The following is a 21,176-nucleotide window of genomic DNA, read 5'->3' as shown; positions in this document are numbered from 1 at the left end:
GAAATGGAATTTAGCCCCCAAATCAAGACTCGTCTTGCCTCCATAGTAATTGGCAGACGTGCACAGAGGGGTAAAGGGAGAAAATGTGTGGGGCTCAGCTGCCTTCAGCTGCCGCCGAACGAGGCAGGGCCCTGCCTTTTCCTTTCAGCTCGCACATCCTGTTCGTGCTCTGTGTAGTGCCATGTTTTTCCACATTTTTGTGGTTTTGGTGATTTCACTTTTTAAAAATAGCCCCCCAAGCATAGTGCCGAAGTGCTGTCTACCATGCAGAAGCCCAAGAAGGTTGGGGGTGTCCCATGGGAGGTAGACTTTGTTCAGGCATGAGTTGAAGTGCTGTTGGCTGGGACTTCCTCGTAAACGCTTCAGCAAGGTGTCCTGGATGAGTATCTTTTTTTTTTTTTTTTTTTAAAGATTTTATTTATTTATTTGACAGACAGAGATCACAAGCAGGCAGAGAGGCAGGCAGAGAGAGAGGAGGAAGCAGGCTCCCTGCTGAGCAGAGAGCCCGATGCGGGGCTCGATCCCAGGACCCCGGGATCATGACCTGAGCCGAAGGCAGAGGCTTTAACCCACTGAGCCACCCAGGCGCCCCCTGGATGAGTATCTTTAAGCAGAAGCACACGTGAAGCAAGATTACATATTGGTCGGGTGCTGAAAGTGTTGTGACGAGAGGCTGTCGGGAGCCTGACCCACGTCCCCCAGTGCCAGCAATTCATACTTCACCACATGGTGTTTGCATGGACTTTACAGAATGCTTCTACCACGGCAAATGGGATTTGACTGGTTGGGATCATGAAAATGGGCTATTAAATGCAGTTTTTCTCCTTAATAAACTTATTTTCCCCAGGGGTCAATGCAAAGGGAGAGCAGGTATTTCTGAAAGACATCTGGCCAACCCGAGACGAGATCCAGGCGGTGGAGCGTCAGTACGTGATCCCAGGCATGTTTAAGGAGGTCTACCAGAAGATAGAGGTGAGGTCCCTGTCCGCTCTGCCCTCTTGTGGCCAGGGGACAGCCGTTCTTCTGTGGCTTCTCTGCAGACACCAAAGCCAATGGTGGTGGAAACTAGAGGAAGTCACATTTCTTTCTTCAAATAACCAAGGAGGTAGTTCTCAGTCATTTTCTCCTGTGACTTCCATTTTTACATACCCCGCACTCTCCAGATCTTCCCAGATTTGGACAAGGTCCCAGACTTGGCAGCAGCCTCAAGAAGAGAGGTTGTAGGTTGTGTGTGATTCCTACCCAGCTCGCCAGAACCTCCCCACCTCAACCCTGGGTGCTGTGTCGGCTGTGGTTGGGGATCCCTGATGTCATTATAGAGTCTCACTGACGTAGAGTTCATGGGTTGGATGCCCCTCCCAGAATTATTTGGATGCTTAAAAAATATTTAAAAAGCCACTGAGGAAAAAGCACCGAACTACTAAATTAAATAAACCTTTCCGCACATTTGATAAATAGGGAGAAAATGTGTGGGGCTCAGTATCATTTTCTGAGACCTTGGATGTTATTCCTTTCTCTGTGTTCTGTGTTAGACTCACCTAAGGAATGCTGACTGGGTCTTGGGTTTGAAATACAAGAGCAGATTATCTGGGAAAGAGAGTCAAATTGGGATCACATGCATGGACCATGATCTCCCACAGGGTGCTGACTGGGAAGTGGTATGAACAAGTTTGCTGGGCACTGGGTTAAATGCATTTCTCCAAAGACTGAAGTTATGGCCCCATGGAGACAGTTGAAGCTGACTTTAATGCATAGTAGCTGTCAATTGCTGTCCCGTGTCCCTGTGACCTGGACATCTACTTCCCCAAATCTTCAAAGAGTAAATAATTTCCCCTTGGGTACAGTCTGGATTATTGTTTCATAAATTATATTATGGATATGGCTTAGTTATCTCTTACTGTGCAATGAATTATCCCAAAACTTATAAACCGCTTTTATTAAATCTCATGGTTTCTGTGGATTAGAAATCCACGTGTGGCTTACCTGGGTGCCTCTGCCTTCACAAGGCTCCAACCGAGGTGTCCTTAGGTGCAGAGCTCATCTGAAGGCTCAGCTGGGGGAGGATCTACTTCCAGGGCAACTCGAGTGGTGGTGGGCAGGACAGTACACCTCACAGGCTGTCGAACTGAGGGCCTCCATTCCCTTCTGATGGTTCCCTAGAGACTCCCCCATTGCCATGCTCAGGGGTCTCTTCACAGCTCACAGCATGGTCCTGGCTTCCATCAGAGCAGGCCGGAAAGGGAGAGAGAGACAGAAGGGAGTCTCTTTATAACCCAATCTTGGAAATGAGTCACTAGGGTCAGCCCACACTCAGCAAGAGCCGATCAGTTAAGGGTGTACAGCGGGTGGGGGGCAGGTCCTTAGGGCCATCTTCGAGGCTGCCTGTCACAGTGTTTGTGTATTTTGAAGTCATCTGGCATGACAGTGTCTTAGTGTCAAGGAGCTCTTTTATGTGACTAGAATAAGGGGTTTTTTTTTGTTTTGTTTTGTTTTTAAAGATTTTATTTATTTATTTGACAGACAGAGATCACAAGTAGGCAGAGAGGCAGGCAGAGAGAGAGAGAGGTGGAGGAAGCAGGCTCTCTTCTCTGCAGAGCAGAGAGCCCGATGCGGGACTCGATCCCAGGACCCTGAGATCATGACCTGAGCAGCAGGCAGAGGCTTTAACCCACTGAGCCACCCAGGCGCCCTAGAATAAGGGTTTTATTGAAGTACAGTTGACACACAGCGTTACATTGGTTTCAGGTGTACAAATAGTGATCGGACAACTCTGTGCGTTACCCAAGTGTAGCCACCATCTGTCACCATTCGACGCTATTACGATATCATTGACTGAATTCCCAACGCTGTTGGGAATGAATGAATCATTGACTGAATTCCCCGTGACGTACTCATTCCGTAACTGGAAGCATGTACCTCCCCCTCCCCTCTGCCCCTATTTGCCCATCCTCACACCCCCCTCCCCTCTGGCAACCATCATTCAGTTCTCTGTGTTTATGGATCTGTTTCTGCTTTGTTCGTTCACTTTGCTTTTTAGATTCCCCCTAGCAGGGAAATCATAGTATCTGTCTTTGTCTGACTATTTCACTTTTATACCTAAAGGGTATTATGCTAAGAATGGTTTTTATTGTACTCTTAGGATATATAGTTTCTGGTTTCATGTCACACTTAACTTTGAATGCAGTGGAATTAGATTTGCTTTTCTTTCTTCTGTCTTTTTTCTTTGTTAAGACCGTGAATGAAAGCTGGAATGCCTTAGCAGCCCCATCGGACAAGCTATATTGCTGGAATCCCAAATCTACATACATTAAATCACCACCATTCTTTGAAAACCTGGTATGACTTTTTTATTTTTAACAAAATGAGTTTTTCAAAATTCTCTTTCCTTATAAAGTCTATCTGAATACCTTCTACCCTTGCTCTAACTATGCATTCCAGTGAAACCTTTACCAACCTGAGCAGACAGGACTGGGGAGAGTTCTGAGATGCTGGGGTACTTGGCTCTAGGGACCCTACAGTGTCTCTGTCCAGGGGTTCTGAGTGGCTGCGCAGACATGCCCTGGCCATCCTGTACCACCTGGACAGAGACTCAGAAAAGTCCGAGGACTGACTGTTTCAGCAAAACATCCCCAGGCCTGCTATATTTAAACCATACACTCAAAAAAAAAACCAAGGGAAATCTTACTTATAACTGATGATCAAGGACTTTACGCACTGCTGTTGGGAAGAGGAGGGGAGTAGAAGCCAGGGTTCTGGTTGTCCTCAGCATCTCCGTTCCCTGGATGTGGAGACACAGGTCATTTGCAGCTGCATTCCTGTTGCTTTCGAGGGAATAGTCCCAATACTTTGCCTCCCTTCAGGGGTGGAATGTGAATGTTTGGAGTAAATTCACCTTACTTTTGGAAGCACCCCTGGTAAAACCAAAAACCTAGAATTTTCTGTACAGCAACATAGGGCTGTCACCCAATTCAGGTACACCCTGGTGACCGGAGAAAACCTGAACTGGCACTGACTGGCGTATTCTTTGCTAGACTTTGGCTCTTCAGCCGCCCAAATCTATAGTGGATGCCTACGTGCTGTTAAACTTGGGAGATTCCGTAACAACTGACCACATCTCTCCGGCTGGAAATATCGCAAGAAACAGCCCCGCTGCTCGCTACTTGACTAACAGAGGGTAAGTGTGAGCGAGGGGAAGACAGACTTAGCAGCAAAAATGGAGAGAATGAGGCCGGTGTTTCTGTTCACATGTTCTCTTTTCAATCAAACTCCGGTTTTTTCACCAAACCTTGAGGCTTGAAAACCAGTCACGTTTTCTGTTTGCTGCTTTGCAGCTTCCTTGGGAGATTCCATGAGCGAGGAAACCCCAGCACAGGGACCTTCTTTCTGTGCCAGTGTCCCCACTGGAGTCCAGGCTCTGCTCTCAGCCTGCCGAGCACTCGAGGGGGTGTCCTCTGCACTGCTGCCCCCTGCCTGAGACATGTCTGACTGTGATTTGCCACTGACACATCCATTGATGAATCCTTCAGTCACGGACTGACGTCAGCGGGTACCAACCCAGTATTACCCACTGTCCTCTAATACACTGAGAGTGGTCAGATTCTGTCCCAGAGCTGACTTTCCCTGAGAATTATCTGGGGAAATCAACGTTCTGGCTCCGTTGGCACCTCCCATATCCACATATTCAGGGATGGGCCCATAGCTAATCTAAGAACAAAATTCAACACTTATTCATTCTTTCTTCCCCCTTTTTTTTTTTTTTTAAGTCAGTGCCAGAGGAAAATGGCCTTGACCCCATCTCGCTTGCCTGGTGGCTGAGGCGTTTTCTTCACGCCTCTCCATCCTGCTGAGCCCCACTCATCCTCTGCCTCCTCCTGGTGCATCCTATAGGACGGTCACGTTCAGAGCAAAAGTAGTCCACGTTCCCCAGAGACGGGAGTGCTGTAAGCATCAGAACCTAGCCCGCCTCTAGAGTAAGGGATGCACAGGAGTCTATCTCAAGATTTTTTTTTTTTTAACGTGGGGCAACTATTGTATTAAATGCACAGGGACTTGCTACACACAGACACAAAGGATAAGAATCTGAAGGGATGAGATTGTGCTTTGAAGGCGAGACCTAAGTGCATCACTGAGCAGAGAAGGGCAGGGGGTATTTGAGAGGGGTCAGCGAATTCCTGCTCTTTCCCCTCCCCACACTGCTCTGGCTACACTGGGTGCCTCAGTTGGTGAATATTCCAGATAAGTTCAAATACCCTTCTGCCCGAGAGCCTTTGGTTGAGCTGGCTATTTCTTCCTCCTAGATGCTCTTCCCCAACTCCCTTGCCACTTCAAGTCTTCTTCCATGAGGTCACCCCCACTCTACCCCTGTTTTCATCTTGATCTACTTTTTTTCCCTCAGTTATTAACCACAATGTGTTAACACTTAGGTAAGAAGCTCATTTTTAAATTATGATTATTTGTCTCTACCTTTTAAAGATTTTATTTATTTATTTTGACAGAGACAGAGATAACAAGTAGGCGGGGGGTGGCGGGGAGCAGGCTTCCTGCCAAGCAGAGAGCCCAATGTGGGGCTCGATCCCAGGACCGTGAGATCATGACCCGAGCTGAAGGCAGAGGCTTAACCCACTGAGCCACCCAGGCACCCCTGTCTCTACCTTTTAGAAGTAAGCCCTGCAAGGGCAGGAATCCTCATCTGTGTTGTTCCTTGATCCACCTCAACCCCTGAGAATAGTTCTTGGCACGTAGCTGGGGCTCAGTAGTTGCTGAATGAATGAATGAATGAATGGGAGAAAAGGATTCACCAATAAACAGACACAGACGTTGAGGCTGGAGAAAGAAACTAAGGAAAGAAGCAGTGACCACTACTTTCTTTGATTGGTGATGGTTGACATTTTTGAGATATGGACTCTAGGGAATTGAATGAAAAGAATCCTACCTTCCTAGAAAAATGAACATATTCCCAACATTCTGGATTTTGTAGGAGTTTGTAGACATGCTCACCTGCTCCTGAATCCCATTCACAGACTCTCTCCATCTCCAGATCACATCTCACGGTGAGATCAAACTACCACTCACACACACATCCTAGCTTTTTAAAGAAACCCAGTGAGCCGATGGCTGTGTTAATTGTAAAATGTTCCTGCTGTCACAAAGTGTCCTTTCACCGGGGCCCCCAGACAGGATTTTTCTTTGATTTCAGCACCAGGAAGAGCTGTTCTGCCTCTTTGGCACCACTCTGACTTTTATCTTATGAAAATTGTAAATCATGTTGCCTGTTCTGTGTTCTTGATGACTTGAGGACAAATGTATACCTCCTTCCAGTTAGTTTACAGAGCGTATTTTGTGTTTCCCTAATTCTTGGCTCCGCCCAACTGGCCCATGCTGATTAGTCTTTTGCTTTCCTTTTTCTTACCCATTTTTAATATTTTATCTTTTTTTTTTTTTTAGATTTATTTATTTATTTATTTGAGAGAGAGACAGTAAGAGAGAGCATGAGAGGGGAGAAGGTCAGAGGGAGAAGCAGACACCCCTTGGAGCTGGGAGCCTGATGTGGGACTCGATTCTGGGACTCCAGGATAATGACCTGAGCCGAAGGCAGTTGCTTAACCATTGAGCCACCCAGGCGCCCTAATATTTTATCTTTTGTGACACTTTCTAGGCTACCCTACTGAATCAGTAAAATGAATACTCATTAGAGTTCCTCCTGGTTTTTCTATTCAGATTTAAAAGACTAGAAGTTGACCCTGAGACAATGTTGATTTCCCCCTTTCACTGTCCCACCTTTAATCTCTGACTCTACCCTCAGCAGAAGATACAAGAACCAGCTTTTCTGCCTTGGAGAGTGATGCTTAGTAGACTTAGATATCTAGGGCAGTGGTTTTTCCTTTTTCTTGATGGAAGCTAAGTTTTGTCTTTGCACCGTTCACTAACCTAGCTCCTCCCCTGCTTGCATTCTTAGCTTGACTCCACGAGAATTCAACTCCTATGGCTCCCGCCGAGGGAATGATGCCATCATGGCACGGGGGACATTTGCCAACATTCGCTTATTAAACAAATTTTTGAACAAGCAGGCACCACAGACTATACATCTGCCTTCTGGAGAAATTGTGAGTACTATCCCTTTGTCAGGCTCTGGGTGATTGGACATTTATGTGGTCGCTTTCCTTTGAGCCTTGCTTTTCTTTAGAGCCCCGTGGTACCTCTTATTTCGAGAGAGTTGATCATGGATAGAGATGCCCTTTAAAGTTTTACAACTTTATCTTCCTGCTTAGAGATTCTGCTTCATGGTTTCCTGGGAGTTGAGTTTATGAAGCCTCTGAGTGAAATGTCATCAGTTCAGAGTATTTGAAGGGGAACTTCAGGTTAAGATAGAGGATAGTTATCAACAGATGCTACTGTATGACTTTATTAGCATTTAATTAAGTCCCCATAGAGGAACATAGAGGCCCATGGAGGCCTGCATGGGTCCTGACGGAATGCCTTTGCAGTTGGCCTGTTACAGCAGGAACTGTTCATTCCCACACAGGAGGGAGGTGTGTGACAGGCGGGAGAGTCTGCGCTTTGAGTCTGACAGACCGGCTGTGGAGCCTTCAGCAAGTCATTTCCCTCTCTGAGCTTCATTCTTCTGACCTTTGAAGCAGGATATCCACCCTGTGAGGCTGTGAGGCCTAAGCTTAAATAGAATGATGTGTATTAAATACAGAGCAGAGGATCTGGAGCATGTCGTGGGTCCTCGGTGTTGCTTCCCTCTCCAGCAGGAGCTGCCCAGCTGCTTGAGAACTGTTTAAGTTACTTGAGAAATCACCCTCCTGACTTAAGAATAATAACAGCTAGGATTTCTATAGAACTTACTACATCCCAGATACTATTCTAAGCTCTTTGCCTATATTGACTTCTTTAATCCTCATAACCACCCTTTTTGAGGGAGGTACCATACTTGTCCATTAAGATAATAAAAATGAAGATTAAAACCCAAGGAATCTGGGGGCACCTGGGTGGCTCAGTTAGTGGGGCATCCAACTTTCGGTTTTGGCTTAGGTTGAGATCTCAGGGTCACAAGATCGAGCCCTGCAACAGTCTCCGCACTAAGCCCAGATTCTGCTTAATTTTCTCTCTTTTCCTCTGCCCCTCCCTGCCTAAAATCAATCAATCAATAAATCTTTAAAATAAAACCCAGGGAGCCTGGCTCCAATGTCAGTGTGGTTTACCACCACCCATATTGCTTCACTTATAACAGATCTTGGTAAAGCAGACTCTTCCTAGGTCATCACTGATCACCAGGACCCAACAGAAGTCAGTGCCCAGTAGGTAGTTGTTCAAGGAGGACCAGGGATGATAAACAAGCTATTAAATGGAAAAGATACAGTTAGGTGGTGGAATGCCCAAGAGACAAGGGGGAAGACGGGCAGTATAGACACTGGCAGGGTGGGGGGAGGGGGAGAGGCTTCAGTATACTGAATGTCATAGCGAACCTCACATATTTACCAACCCGCCATGACACAGGACTTCTCATCAGATGTTCAGGGCCTCCTCTTACATAAGGAGACCAGAATCGGAGATGAACAGCCATTTGAGCCAAGACTTGAACTTGAAAGATAGACCTAGACAAAAAACAGAGGGGGAAGGGAAAAAAATAGAGATAATGCAAAGAGTACAAGAAAATGAAAAAATGATTATCTTCTCAGAGTGATGAAATGGTTTTCTGTTGGCATATAGTTATCAAAGGACAAGAAAGGGCTCTTGGTAAAAAATAGTAATTAAAAAAGAAAGAAAATGCTGTTTTAAAAAAAAAAAAAAAAAGCTCCTTAGGAAAAGTTGATTAGTTGAGAAAAACTCTCCGAGTATAGAACAGAAAGACAAAGGAAAAATTAGAGAAACTATAAAAAAATTAAAGACTGAAATGAGGAGGCTCAGCATCTGACTAAACAGAGATGCTGAGAAGAGAAGAGAGGTTATTATCCGGGACGTAACGCAAGGAACACTCCCCCACTGCCAGATCCGACTCCACAGAACAGCCACTGCATACCGACATGATTATGGAAGACCAGCTCCAAATCGCTTTGGTGTGAAGTTAAGAACAGCAGCGATGAGGACAAGATCTAGAAACTTCCAAAGAGGGAAAAACAGCTTCTGTGCCATGTGCTGGGGATCAGAAGTGCTCAAACCAACACCGGAAGCTTAGACTGGTTGCACCCCTAAATTCTGTGTCCCATGTTAAAGTAATAACACATTCAGATTCAAAAACCTTAAAAATACTCCTCGGGAAGATACTTGGTGAATGTTTTTTACCAAAATGATGAAATAAGGCAAAAAGGGGAAAGATGTAGGATCCAGGAAAAAGAAGTGCAGGGAATCCCCAAGATGTTGGTGAAGGAAGATTCTTCCATCACAGGAATGCACCACCTCTAGAGGAGAATCAGTCCAAATTAGGACTGAAGCTCCTGGAGAGAGAACTCCATGGAAAAGAATTTTACTTTCTTTTTTATTTTTAATTTTTTTTAAAGATTTTATTTATTTATTTGAGAGAGAGAGCTTGAGTGAGGTGAGGGGCAGAGGGAGAAGCAGACTCCCCACTGAGCAGGGAGCTAGACTGATGGGATCATCACCTGAGGCAAAGGCAGATGCTTCACACTTTACCTACTGAGCCACCCAGGCATCCCCATGGAAGAGATTTTTAAATGACAGACTTCCTGATACAGTTGAATGTCTTCAGAGAATTATCCTTTAGGCAGAGTGAGGATTAACTGGTGGGTTGGGACATAGAAACAGGTGAGCACACATACAAAAAGGAAATTATTAATTCCAGTGGAAATTTTTCTTAATTACCAGGAAAAGGCAATCAGAGTACATTACTTGACTCAGCTATAAATAACATTCACATGGTTCAAGTAGTACAAACACCAAATATTGACTTATCCAAAATGTATGACATAATTATATTGGGAGGCTAGGGAGAGGGTACCCTGGGAAACGGTAGTTACGAGAACTAAATCCCTGGGGTGTCTGGGTGGCTCAGTCCTTTAAGCATCTTGATTTCAGCTCAGGTCATGATCTCAGGGTACTGGAATCAAGCTCTCCCTCGGGCTCTGCGCTCAGCGAGGGGTCTGATTTAGGATTCTCTCCCTTTCCCTCTGTCCCTCCTTCTGCTCGCACACACTGTCTCTCTCAAATAAATAAAATCTTTTTAAAAGGAGAGAGAACTAAATACCCATCAAAGCAGGAAATTGATAACAAAAACAGAGAAATAGAGAACTGGCAGTTTAAATATAATACTGAAGACACAGAGGCACAGTAACAGAAGAAACCACCAAATTTTATGTCCTCTTCTTTAGAAGAGAGGGCATGTGCAGGGAGCCGTTGCTTTATAAGCTCCCCAGATTTGAGTAACGCCATGTGGAACCAACCACAGGCTCCATCAGCCCACCGAAATAGTAATTTGTGAAAGCTTACTTGAAAGGTTGATTATACACCTTTCTAGAGCTTCTTTTGAAGGAAACCTTGGGGGATTTTTTTCTTTTCTTTTCTTTTTTTTTAATTTTTTTTACTTACGTAGCCAGGAAGAACAACTGTTTCCTGTCACCAGCAATGATATCCAATGTCTTTGTGAAGTCTTGGCACAGCAGAACATTCAGAGTTCTTGCGAGAAACAAATGAAGACATTTGTGGAAGATGTTTCTCATATATACCAAAATATTAGTTAATCCTCTTGTCCTGTATTGATCTCTGCTTCCACCTGTGTTTCTGCTCTGTCTTGACCTCCTTATAGAAAGGCGAATAATACAAGTTTGCATTTTGGGGCACTGGGTGACCCAGTCGGTTAAGTGGCTCACTGTTGATTTTGGCTCAGGTCATGGTCTCAGGGTCCTGGAATCAAGCCCCGCCCCAGGCCCTGTGCTCAGCAGGGAGTCTGCTTGAAGATCCTCTCTCCCCCTCTGCCTCTCCCCCCCACTCACTTTATCTAAAATAAATCCATGTATGTATGTTTGCATTTTGTGTCATTTCAGAACATGTCACCTTCTTTATGGTTGCTACCCTACATAAGTGGCCATCACTGAGTCCCTGAGAATGAGTCAAAACCCAGGTTTAGGTGGGATTCTCTGTTTTCTAAGCTTTAAAATAGTTAAATCAGTGGAAGAGGGGAAAAAAATCTGATCTACTTTTTTTTTTCCCCTTGATGCCTTAGGATTTCATGCCTTAGGTTTTCTAAAACCAGGACAAAAACTAGGCATTTCAGTTAAAAGAATATACAGCTCATGGGAGGGGTGAATGGATGGGAGCTAGTGGGAGATCTGTAGAGCAGGCCACTGATTGGTTGTGTTGGCGGTTGGCTTCGTGTTGACTTGGGCCCCTGAAGACCCTGTCCTTCCCACCAGGTCCCCCTGGCCTGTGTCCATGCTCTGCTGCGTGTGTAAACCTTGCTTTTCTCTTCCTCAGCTTGACGTGTTTGATGCCGCCGAGCAGTACCAGCAAGCAGGCCTGCCCCTGATCATTCTGGCCGGCAAAGAGTACGGCTCAGGCAGCTCCCGAGACTGGGCGGCCAAGGGCCCTTTCCTTCTGGTGAGTGTGATGTGGAGGGAGCCCATAGGCTCAGAAAAGCAGGTGCTGTTTGTTCAGCTCCTGCTTCTTGGCAGATCTGCCTTTACCCGACTCAGTAAAGGGTAACGTAGAGTTGAACCGGTTCCTCAGATCAGATACTCATATTCTACGAACCGTGGATCTTTGGGGGTGTCTGTGGAGCAGTTGGGAGGAGGGTCTGTGAAGTCTCTGAAATTATTTTCAAATATGTGTAAACATGACTTTTTTTATGGGGAAAAATGGCACGGTTTTCTTATTATTCAGGTTGAGGGACGCAGTGCATTTCAGGCTGTTGTTCCAGGAAGCAGTAAGCCTGGGCTGCTGCTCCCGTGTTGTCTCTCAGGAGGTTCACGGAAGGGTAAAAGTAAGGAGCCTATGCTCTGGACAGACTTGGGGAGTGCACTTCTTACAGTGGCTTTCCACTGCCTGTGAGTCGGTTTATAGACTCTCTAGAAAAGGCAGCTCTCTCTGGACACAGACAGGCAGCTCCTCAGAACCTTCGGCCATTTCAGGGCCTGAGCCGTGTGAGGTGTCCCCATGGAGGGGCCATGCAGGGAGCAGACGGTTGTTACCTCTTGAGCATCGTCTGGCCCCAAAAGCAGGGGAGAGTCCTGCTCAGCTTCTATTCTCAGGGTAGGGTAAGATGACCTAGCTGATGCCAATCTCAGTGATTTATGACTGGAGCAAATTAAAACTGTGGAAACACCTCGTACAGTGATTTCCACACATACAGTAAAGAAGGCAGGGTCTGGCAGGCAGCCCTCCGGGGGTCCAGGCTTCAGTAAATCTCTGTGAACATCACACTTATTGCTTTGTTTTGTTTTTTATCAATCATTTTGCTTTGTGGAGGGAATAAAAGATGTTCTTTGATTACTTGGTAATATATCAAAAGCCTACCTTTTCTAGAAGCTGGTGAAAAGAACCAGAGAAATTATGGAAGAGGAAAGGGTTTTAGGGATGGGGCTGGAAGCTGGCAGTGCAGCCATGGGGGGCTGTAAGAGCTGAAGGAGGCTGAGAGGACTAGCGCACGAGGGGTCCCCTGGGCTCTAGGCTTCTGTACAGAACAGTGCCGAGCTCCGGCCTCCCCAGCCAGGCTGCTCAACAGTGCTGGGCTCTCCTCACGGCAGAGGGGGCTGGACACCTACCTGGTCTGCAGCCCTGCGCAGCCCTCACCCAGCCTAGGGACGTGCATAGTATGTGTTTACAAAGCTGCCACTCCCCCCAAAGTGAACACATGTGTACACAGATCCATACGGAAGACCTCCTGTTCTTGAAACAGGAATCACAAAAGCAGCACATCTCTGTTCCTTTCTCTGTAGTTGTTCTGAAAGTTGTTTTCCATTAGAATTTTTCATGTCTGCACCTATTCAAGGGAGAGAAGAGAAAAATTTTTTATGTTGTTCTGCAGTGTGGATTCTAGATATGATGGAAGTGTGCTAAGAGATGTTGTATCACAAAGCAGCTAAGTATGTGGTGGAGCTGCATGGGTTAAATACCAGCTACCACCACTGACTGTGTGGGTGATGGGACAGCAGTTGCCTCTATCTCCTAGGGCTGGTGGGGATGGGCCGAGAGAAGCCACTTTATTTTACTGCCTGTACATTGTAGGCAGTCCATGCAGACCAGCTGCGGTGTTATTTAATAGAGTAACTGTTTATGTAAATGACTCATTGGTACTTAGAATTTAGGTGTGAGAGGAGTTTTGACTGAAGAAGCCTTTTGTCAAGTTTCTGTGTATCTAAAGAAAATGGAAACTGTGTCCAAAGTACTGTCTTGGCTCCTCAGGGAATCAAAGCTGTCCTGGCTGAGAGCTACGAGCGCATTCACCGCAGTAACTTGGTGGGAATGGGGGTGATTCCCCTTGAATACCTCCCTGGGGAGACTGCAGACACCCTGGGACTCACGGGGCGGGAACGATACACCATCATCATTCCAGAAAACCTCACACCACGAATGAAAGTGCAGGTCAAGGTAAGCTGGAGCTCCTCCCCCATGCCATGCCCAAGTAACGGGACCCTGTGTTCATCGTCAACCGCAAGAAGGAAATGAGTGGATTTGGAAGGAAAACAATCACTCAGTAGGAGTGCGTTAGACCTAGGAGTTCTGCTGTCACCTGCTCTGTCTTCACAACACAGTGAGGAGGACCCCTGTTGATTGATTACCTATTTCCGTTTACTCACAAAATTACCATCAGTTCCTTTCTTACTCCCCAACCCCACCAGCCCCACTGTCTCCTCTCCCAATCTCTCTTGAACCCAGAGAAGAGTGAGGGAAGCTCGGTGACAGGACATTTTAACATGATCTAAAAAACATCTTTTTATTATCAAAATGTGGACATACCCCATTCTTGAGCCTCACCTCAGGTGCCAGGTTTTGGTTAGCCCAAAGGTAATGCGACAGCTCCTGAGGGGAGGCAAGGCAGGTGCCCAGCGCTGACATCCCAGGGTCAGCAGCTGCACCAGCTGCCTAAGGGACCACCTCAGTAAGACCTCTGCTGACACATGGCTCCCAGAGGAGGTCTAACGTCACTAGGAGCTGCTGCCCCGAGAGACTTGGCCCTTGAGTGTCCGTCATCTCCATCATTCACACCCCACGGTGCTTTGCTGCACAGAGGAGTCAGCTGGGGGGCTGGTCCAAATATAGCCCCTGATTCACTGGGTCTGGGCTAGAGCTGGGACAGCACGTGCCCCCATGTGCCGCTGGCTCTACTGGTGTGTGGACCACGCTTTGAGGGGCAGCTCTGAGGGCAGAGGGGGCGTCCCTCCTGACACAGCTGCCCGGCCTCCTTCCCCACTGGTTCTCCTCTGCTTCTTTGTCGTCACAGCTGGATACTGGGAAGACCTTCCAGGCCATCATGAGGTTCGACACGGACGTGGAGCTCACTTATTTCCACAACGGAGGCATCCTCAACTACATGATCCGCAAGATGGCCAAGTAGGCAAGCTGCGCTCGGAGCCCCAGGCTTGGAGCTGCACCGGGGGAGCAAAGCGCCACTAGCCAGCCGGGTCCTTGGCGCAGAGCATCCCCGCATGGAGGCGTGTGAGCACTGAAGTACTGGTGCCATTCCTCCAGGCACAGAATGAGCAGTTTCTGCATTCTCTATTTTTGTGGATCTTTTTCTCTTTTTCTAGAATTTGGAAGCTAGAATGGTGGCAATGTCAGTAGTGCCAGAAAGAGAGAACTTGAGCTTGTCTGTAAAGTCACTGATCACAGAATGTTGAGTTTTCACTCTTGGCCTGTTAATGTTCAGCTGGACACTAGTCAGTCTTCTCAGAAGGCATCCCCTGTCCTCGTTTCTGTTCCTCTCTCTTCTCCTCTGCTCCATGAAGCCTTCCCTTGAGGGCCACTGGTCCTTGCCTGTTATACCAGTATGAACTGACATGGTAGATGAAAACATTCTCACACCGCAAATCACGGCGGTGATTGTGATTCTCCCCTCCGCCTTTTTCCTTCAGATGGAATGATCCAGGCACCTCGTGGACAGGTCAGACACTGACATTTTTTGATTATGTACCTTTTGATGGATCAACACTAAAAAAAAAAATGTGATGTTTTCTTTCACTCTTTTCAGAACTTTTCCCTAGAAAACTTTTCATTTGTCCAGAGGAGAACTTTAGAGGTGGTTTTGGAGAGAGACATAGAACATTTGTAATTTGAATAAAATTAAATCTATTTTCAAGGAAAACTTGTTGACTTTGGAACTGAATTGCGTTGTGTGTAAAGCTCTTGTCTGTAATATTTCGAGCAGAGCAAGTCTCAGACTACAGTATCCTAAAGCCGGGAGACCTTCAAGTTCTGCTTTTACAACATCTGTACTGTGGGCGGCGGGTAGGGGGAGTGGAAGAGCTGAGGAACAGGATTTCTCTGCCCTGGTTGGGAGCAGACAAGAAGGTAGCAGTAGCAAATATGGTGAGCAGATCATTTTTTTTTTTTTTTCACTTTATGTTCTATAGTTTACCTACCTGCTTATGTTCATCATAGTCTGCTCCGGCAACCATAACAAAATATCATAGCCTGGGTAGTGTAAACATCAAAAATGTATTTTCTCCTAGTTCTGGAGGCTAGACGTCCGGGCTCAAGTTTCTAGTCAATTCATTTTCTGGTGAGAACTTTCTTCCTGGTTAGCAGACAGCCACCTCCGCCCTGTCCTCTCACATGTCTTTCCTTCATGCGCGTGTGAGGAGAAAGAGGAGGAGTTGGCTCTCTGGTGTCTTCTAAGGATACTAATTGGATCAGATCGGGGCCCCACTCTTATGACCTTATTTAACCTTAATCACGTCCTTAGAGGTCCCATGGGGACCTGGAGGTTCTGGCTCATATCAGGTCACCTTATAGCTCCCAGGTTCATCTCTTTGTAATGAATTTTAAATCTCAAATTTAGCACTCAGCGAATGTGGCCTGGCCATCAGAACACCCAGGACTCTCTCTGCCAGAACACCTCTCTCTGCCTCTCCTGAGATGAGGAATAAGACAGGTTATTGAGCAACCCTGCCCCTGAGGTTCCTGGGGCCCAGCTTGCATTCCTAAGATTACAGACAGAACCTTGTTGTATAAAAAAGCCCATGACCTTTAAATAAAGATCAGTCCTAACATAAAAACACAAAGAAGGGCTGAGAAAACAGACCTCTACCGCCTTAGTTCTCCGTTACTGTGCTGCTGGGGAGCTGTCTAGCTCCTCACATCACGTGGTTATGTGGAGACAGAGTCTTGTGTCTCTGACTTCTAGAACAGGGTCCCTTCACTTCTGGACTCCTCTGCCTCCAAATGCACCCCACATCCTGTTCAGTAATAAAATGTCTTGCCCAGTGTCACACCCTGGCCCATGACAAGACTGAACAAATAAGCTCCTTTGGCCTAGTTTCTCGAGAAGGCACTAGGCCTCTCGTTCCACACGAAATGTTTGCTGCTCTTGTTCAAGGTGCCTGCCAGTCCTCTTCTTCACCCTGGGATTCTCTTCTCTTTTGTTAACAGTTTTCCAAATCCATTACACCTGACTCTTCCTAGGAAAGCAAGCATTCTTCAGTGCACACACTGTCTTAACCAACAGACTTATTTAATGCAGCAAATAAGCACGTATGTCTTTGGCTATTGGACAGCCGTTAGCAGATGAGAGTCACCTCCAGCAGGGGTCTAGTAGTAATGAACCACAGTGTTATTAGAAGCACAAGTCAAACTGGTTAAACAAAAATGTTAATAACAATTGGCGTGGGGCGCCTGAGTGGCTCAGTGGGTTGAGCCTCTGCCTTCAGCTCAGGTCGTGATTCCAGGGTCCTGGTATCAAGCCCCGCATTGGGCTCTCTGCTCAGCAGGCTCTCAGCAGAGAGCCTGCTTCTCTCTCTCCCTCTGCCTGCCACTCCGCTTACTTGTGCTATCTCTCTGTCAAATAAATAAAATCTTCAAAAAAACCCACCAATAATTGGCTCATAGAGTGAAGAACAGAGGTAGCCACAGCCATAGGCTTGACTGGATCTACTGACTCAAACTCAGCTTCCCTCCCTATCATTTCTCCTCTCATGTTACCTCATTCTAGGCTATTTCTTGTGCCTGGGGATGTAGCCACCAGCAGCTCTGGTGTAATAGTTAGTAGTTCATAATCTGGGAGATTTATCTCCCAGTATTCTCTATGCTAAAGTTGGGAGTTTCCAGGTCACCAAAATGAAGAACCGTATCTTGAGCCCAATTTCCCTTTCAGGGTTATGTGAGGACAGTGGAGTACCCGGCAGGGTTATGAGAAGCAATGCAGACTTACTTCCAGAAAAACAGTAAGCTTTCTTGGCTGCTTTCTGAGGAAGCTATTAAATGTCATGACCACAAACAGAGTTTAACACCCAAGTAGTTTTTGTTCACCCAGACAGCCTAATTATCATAAGCAACAATTATATAATTGTAGCTGATAGTTTTAATAGTTTACATCCCGAGAACAGAGGTGTCTACACATTAAGAGCAGATTTGCTGAGCAAGATGTGTAGTTTTACTGCAAGGTATGATAAAAGAGTACCTGATATGATCCTGAAACTGTTCTAGTTGGGCTCTGTCTGCTCTCCCGCAAGACTGCTCACCTGCTGTGGGACTTCCACAGGATGGGAGTGGTGTCCCTTGGAGAACAGGGTTCCAGGGACAGCATCTTTGGGAACCACTGAGTTAAAGGGGTCTTGTTAGCACAGAACTGACACAATCCCACACAATGACGGTCATGGTGTAAATCACTCATGGTGTAAATCACATCATTTGAATGAGGGTCATGGTGTAAATCACTCATTTTGGTTCAGAAGCCTGTCTCGACCACAAGAATGTTTTCGTCAGAGCATCTCACAGAGTGTATGTTTCATAGGACTTGCTGAAGGAAATGCTGACCTGATGGTTTGTCTTTTAAATTCAAATAATAATATCAGTTTTACCCCCCGAAACTAATAATACACTACAGGTTAAACAAATTGAATTTAAATTTTTTAAAAAATTTTAAATAAATTCAAGTAATAATACCCGTTGTAAAAACAGGAATCAGAGTTTACTTTTTACACAATCAGGCATTTGACTGAAGGCAACTTCTCATTTCATGTGAAAAACCCATCACAATGTCAGCACTAGCAGGAACCATAGAGAGACAAGGTCCTGCGGGTGTGTAATGGGTTGTATCTGAACCACCCGATGAACCTCACTAAGTACACATGGCTGGACACCCTGCCAAGATATCCTAATGGGGGTGGGGCACGTGCCCATGAAGACTCCCCACTTGGTTCTGACATACAGCTTTTTTTTTTTTTTAAAGATTTTATTTATTTATTTGTCAGAGAGAGAGCGAGCACAGGCAGACAGAGTGGAAGGCAGAGTCAGAGGGAGAAGCAGGCTCCCTGCGGAGCAAGGAGCCCAATGTGGGACTCGATCCCAGGACGTTGGGACCATGACCTGAGCCGAAGGCAGCTGCTTAACCAACTGAGCCACCCAGGCGTCCCTGACATACAGCTTTTGACCGAGAAATCTAATGACCAGCATTTAGGCATCAGTCAAGAGTCTGCATTCTATCTACCAGGCTTTTTCCTTCAGTAAATAGTAACCGAGTGCCTAACTCTGTTCCAGGCTCTGTGCCTGGCAATGGCTTGACTCAGGGCAAAAATCCAATAAGGAAATTCTAAGATTTTTTTTGTTTCACCTTCAGTCTGCCTTCTGTTGGCTGAAGAGAGGACCATTCACCTTCAAACAAATTGGACCATTTAGATACTTGAAAGAACTTTTCTCAAATCTCTAGTAGGTGTTTTAAACATCCTATTAGGGTTTTTAAGCAACAGCATCCAAAAAAAGGCAATCACATAGGAAAAGAGATACTTGTGAGATAGTGATTTACATAATAAATATCTCTTTGGCTTTCATCCCCAGCTCTGGCACTGAGCTCCTAAAATCCTTGGAATTTCCTAAGTGACACAAGTGACAAAGGGTCTCTTGTTATGCTAATGACATGGCTTTTGGACCACACCTAAGGATGGAGCTGGTTGCCAGAACAACCAACTCAGATTCTAGGGCTGGAACTCTCAGTCCAGCCCCCTAACAAACAGGGAGTGAAGCTGGAGGTTGAATCAATCACCAACGCCAATGATTTGATCAGTCATGCTTATATAAGAAAGCCTCCATAAAATCCCAAAGGATAGAGTTTGGGGAGCTTCCACCTGCTGAACAGGTGGAGATCGGGAAAGGACATGGGAACTCCTTGTCTCTTCCCACACCTTGTCCTATGCATGTCTCCCATCTGGCTGTTTTCTAGTCAACAGGTGATTAAGAAAATACAATGTTTCTCTGAGTTCTGTGAGCTCCTCTAGCAGATTAATCAAATTCAAGGAGGAGGTCAGGGGAACCTCTGATCTATGCCCTGTCAATGAGAGGCTCAGGTGATTCCCTGGATTTGCAACTAATGCCTGAAGTCGGAGGGGGTGGGACAGTCTTACAGGACCAAACAAGAACAATTTCAGTATGTTAAGGGCAAAAGTCAGTTTATGGTAGAAACACTTTCAAAGTTTCATTCATTCATTCATTCATTCATTCATTCCTTCCTTCCTTCCAATGTGTACCGAGTGGCTACACGGGCAGTCAGTTGTGAAAGGAAAGATCGGAAAAGAAGTTAAGGCTTTTTAATTTTTCCCAAGTACTTAGAGCTCCATTGGCCTACAGAACATTAGTGCTGTTATCACTTGTGTTGTACATATGTGATATAGTTCAAACTGCTAAAAACAATAAAAAGAGGGTAAAGTTAAGTGACATACTCAGTTTGATACAAGTTTGGGTAAAGTGTCTTCACAGTGGTATACAAGCAATCCATGACTGTACCCACTGGGGCTAATTTGTCAGTTAAGGTCACCCCTTGCCTATAGCTAAAGACTGAGGACCCAAGGTCATTTGGACATTTCTGTAGCATCAAAGGGTATCTTCTCAATAGGAAAATCCTTCCACTTTCCATATAGCTTCTGAGCTCCAGTTGCAATATCCTCCACCACAAAGCTTTCTATTTTTATAACTGGAATCTCAAATGTCTTATACTTCACATGGATTCCCCAGTCATGGCAGCAGTTCTCTCTGGCACAGAAGATCTTTGCTTTCTTCTCAAAATGCCCATAGGTCTTTGGTTTGGGGTGTAATTTGCTCACATAGCACTTCCTGAAAGCATCTCCAACCACAGTGTAATGGCAGTCCTACAGACAAAGGGATTGAATAAAACACAAAACAGAACATTAGAACCAGGACCGAACTGTGATTTTTTATGAACTCCACAACAATCTGAGATGAAAAGCAGGTAGGATCCCACTTATGTGACAGATGGGGTAAGAAGGAAATATGCATTCACTGAAGGCCAGACTAGAATTCATGCAACTTGACTCCCAGTTCCAAGGGTGGAAGTGAGCGTGGGGATGCCAAGTGAGGGGATAGGGGCCATCTCATGAAAACGAGGACTAAGAAGTTTCTGGGCAACCGAGCTTCTGAAAGTAGATACTCTTTATTGGTTCGGAAACAAAAGCGGGTATTTCTTGAAGAGCTCCAGTGCCTGAGTTTACCCGACAGGCACAATCCAAAGGATACAGAGAACAACAAAGGGTCAATGGAGATCTGCAGAGGGTCACAGACTAACGTGTCCAGAGGCTCCAACTACAGTCAACTTTAGAGTAAATCCGAGAAATGCCACTCTGTACAGAGGAAATGCAGACCCAATAAAAGGGCCCCTGGGAGGAGGGGGTGGGGCAGGAGGGAAACGATCATAAAGGGCGTTTGCAAGAGAAAAATCACTCAAATTGGAGCTGAAAGGATGTTTTCTAGCTAAAGAAGCGAAAGGCACGGGAATTTGCTAGTATCACCCTTAATATTGTGCTTCCTGCTCCATTTTCTGATGAGAGACCAGCTTTCCAAAGACCAAAAAGAATCCTAATAACTAATCATCGAAACCAGCCTCTCTTCTATCAGGAGCAATGGAGTTACAGGCAGTTTTTGTCTCTGGAGATTATTCTATTCAAAATTTTTTTTTCAATTTTATTTATTTATTTGACGGAGAGAGAGAGATCACAAGTAGGTAGAGAGGTGGGGGGAAGCAGGCTCTCTGCTGAGCAGAGAGCCCAATGTGGGGCTCG

The 21,176-nt window shown here is 45.8% G+C and overlaps 2 protein-coding genes across 7 annotated transcripts in view; one reads left to right on the top strand and one right to left on the bottom strand.

Moving 5' to 3' along the window:
- Positions 1 to 15,256, top strand: part of ACO1 (aconitase 1) — a 56,415-nt gene extending 41,159 nt beyond the window's left edge. For 2 of the 3 annotated variants that reach the window (XM_032306964.1, XM_032306962.1), the window contains exons 15-21: positions 848 to 972; positions 3,232 to 3,336; positions 4,032 to 4,174; positions 6,956 to 7,103; positions 11,431 to 11,553; positions 13,357 to 13,542; positions 14,396 to 15,256. In XM_032306964.1, the coding sequence (XP_032162855.1) occupies positions 848 to 972; positions 3,232 to 3,336; positions 4,032 to 4,174; positions 6,956 to 7,103; positions 11,431 to 11,553; positions 13,357 to 13,542; positions 14,396 to 14,509 (944 nt within the window). In that variant the 3' untranslated portion in view covers positions 14,510 to 15,256. Of the gene's footprint in view, positions 1 to 847; positions 973 to 3,231; positions 3,337 to 4,031; positions 4,175 to 6,717; positions 6,867 to 6,955; positions 7,104 to 11,430; positions 11,554 to 13,356; positions 13,543 to 14,395 lie in introns of those variants that run through there. The other variant, XR_004277323.1, reaches the window with a different exon arrangement.
- A 4,420-nt stretch (positions 15,257 to 19,676) lies between these two features.
- DDX58 (DExD/H-box helicase 58) overlaps positions 19,677 to 21,176 on the bottom strand; it is a 37,684-nt gene continuing 36,184 nt past the window's right edge. For all 4 annotated transcript variants that reach the window (XM_032308895.1, XM_032308894.1, XM_032308896.1 and 1 more), the window contains exon 18: positions 19,677 to 20,249. In XM_032308895.1, coding sequence (XP_032164786.1) covers positions 19,953 to 20,249 — 297 coding nt within the window. In that variant the 3' untranslated portion in view covers positions 19,677 to 19,952. The remainder of the gene's footprint in view (positions 20,250 to 21,176) is intronic.

This window comes from Mustela erminea, chromosome 12 (assembly GCF_009829155.1).
Source record: "Mustela erminea isolate mMusErm1 chromosome 12, mMusErm1.Pri, whole genome shotgun sequence".
In the NCBI taxonomy this organism is placed as follows: Eukaryota; Metazoa; Chordata; class Mammalia; order Carnivora; family Mustelidae; genus Mustela; species Mustela erminea.
Note: the sequence above shows the minus strand (reverse complement) of the source record. Positions and strands in the feature narration are given on the sequence as shown.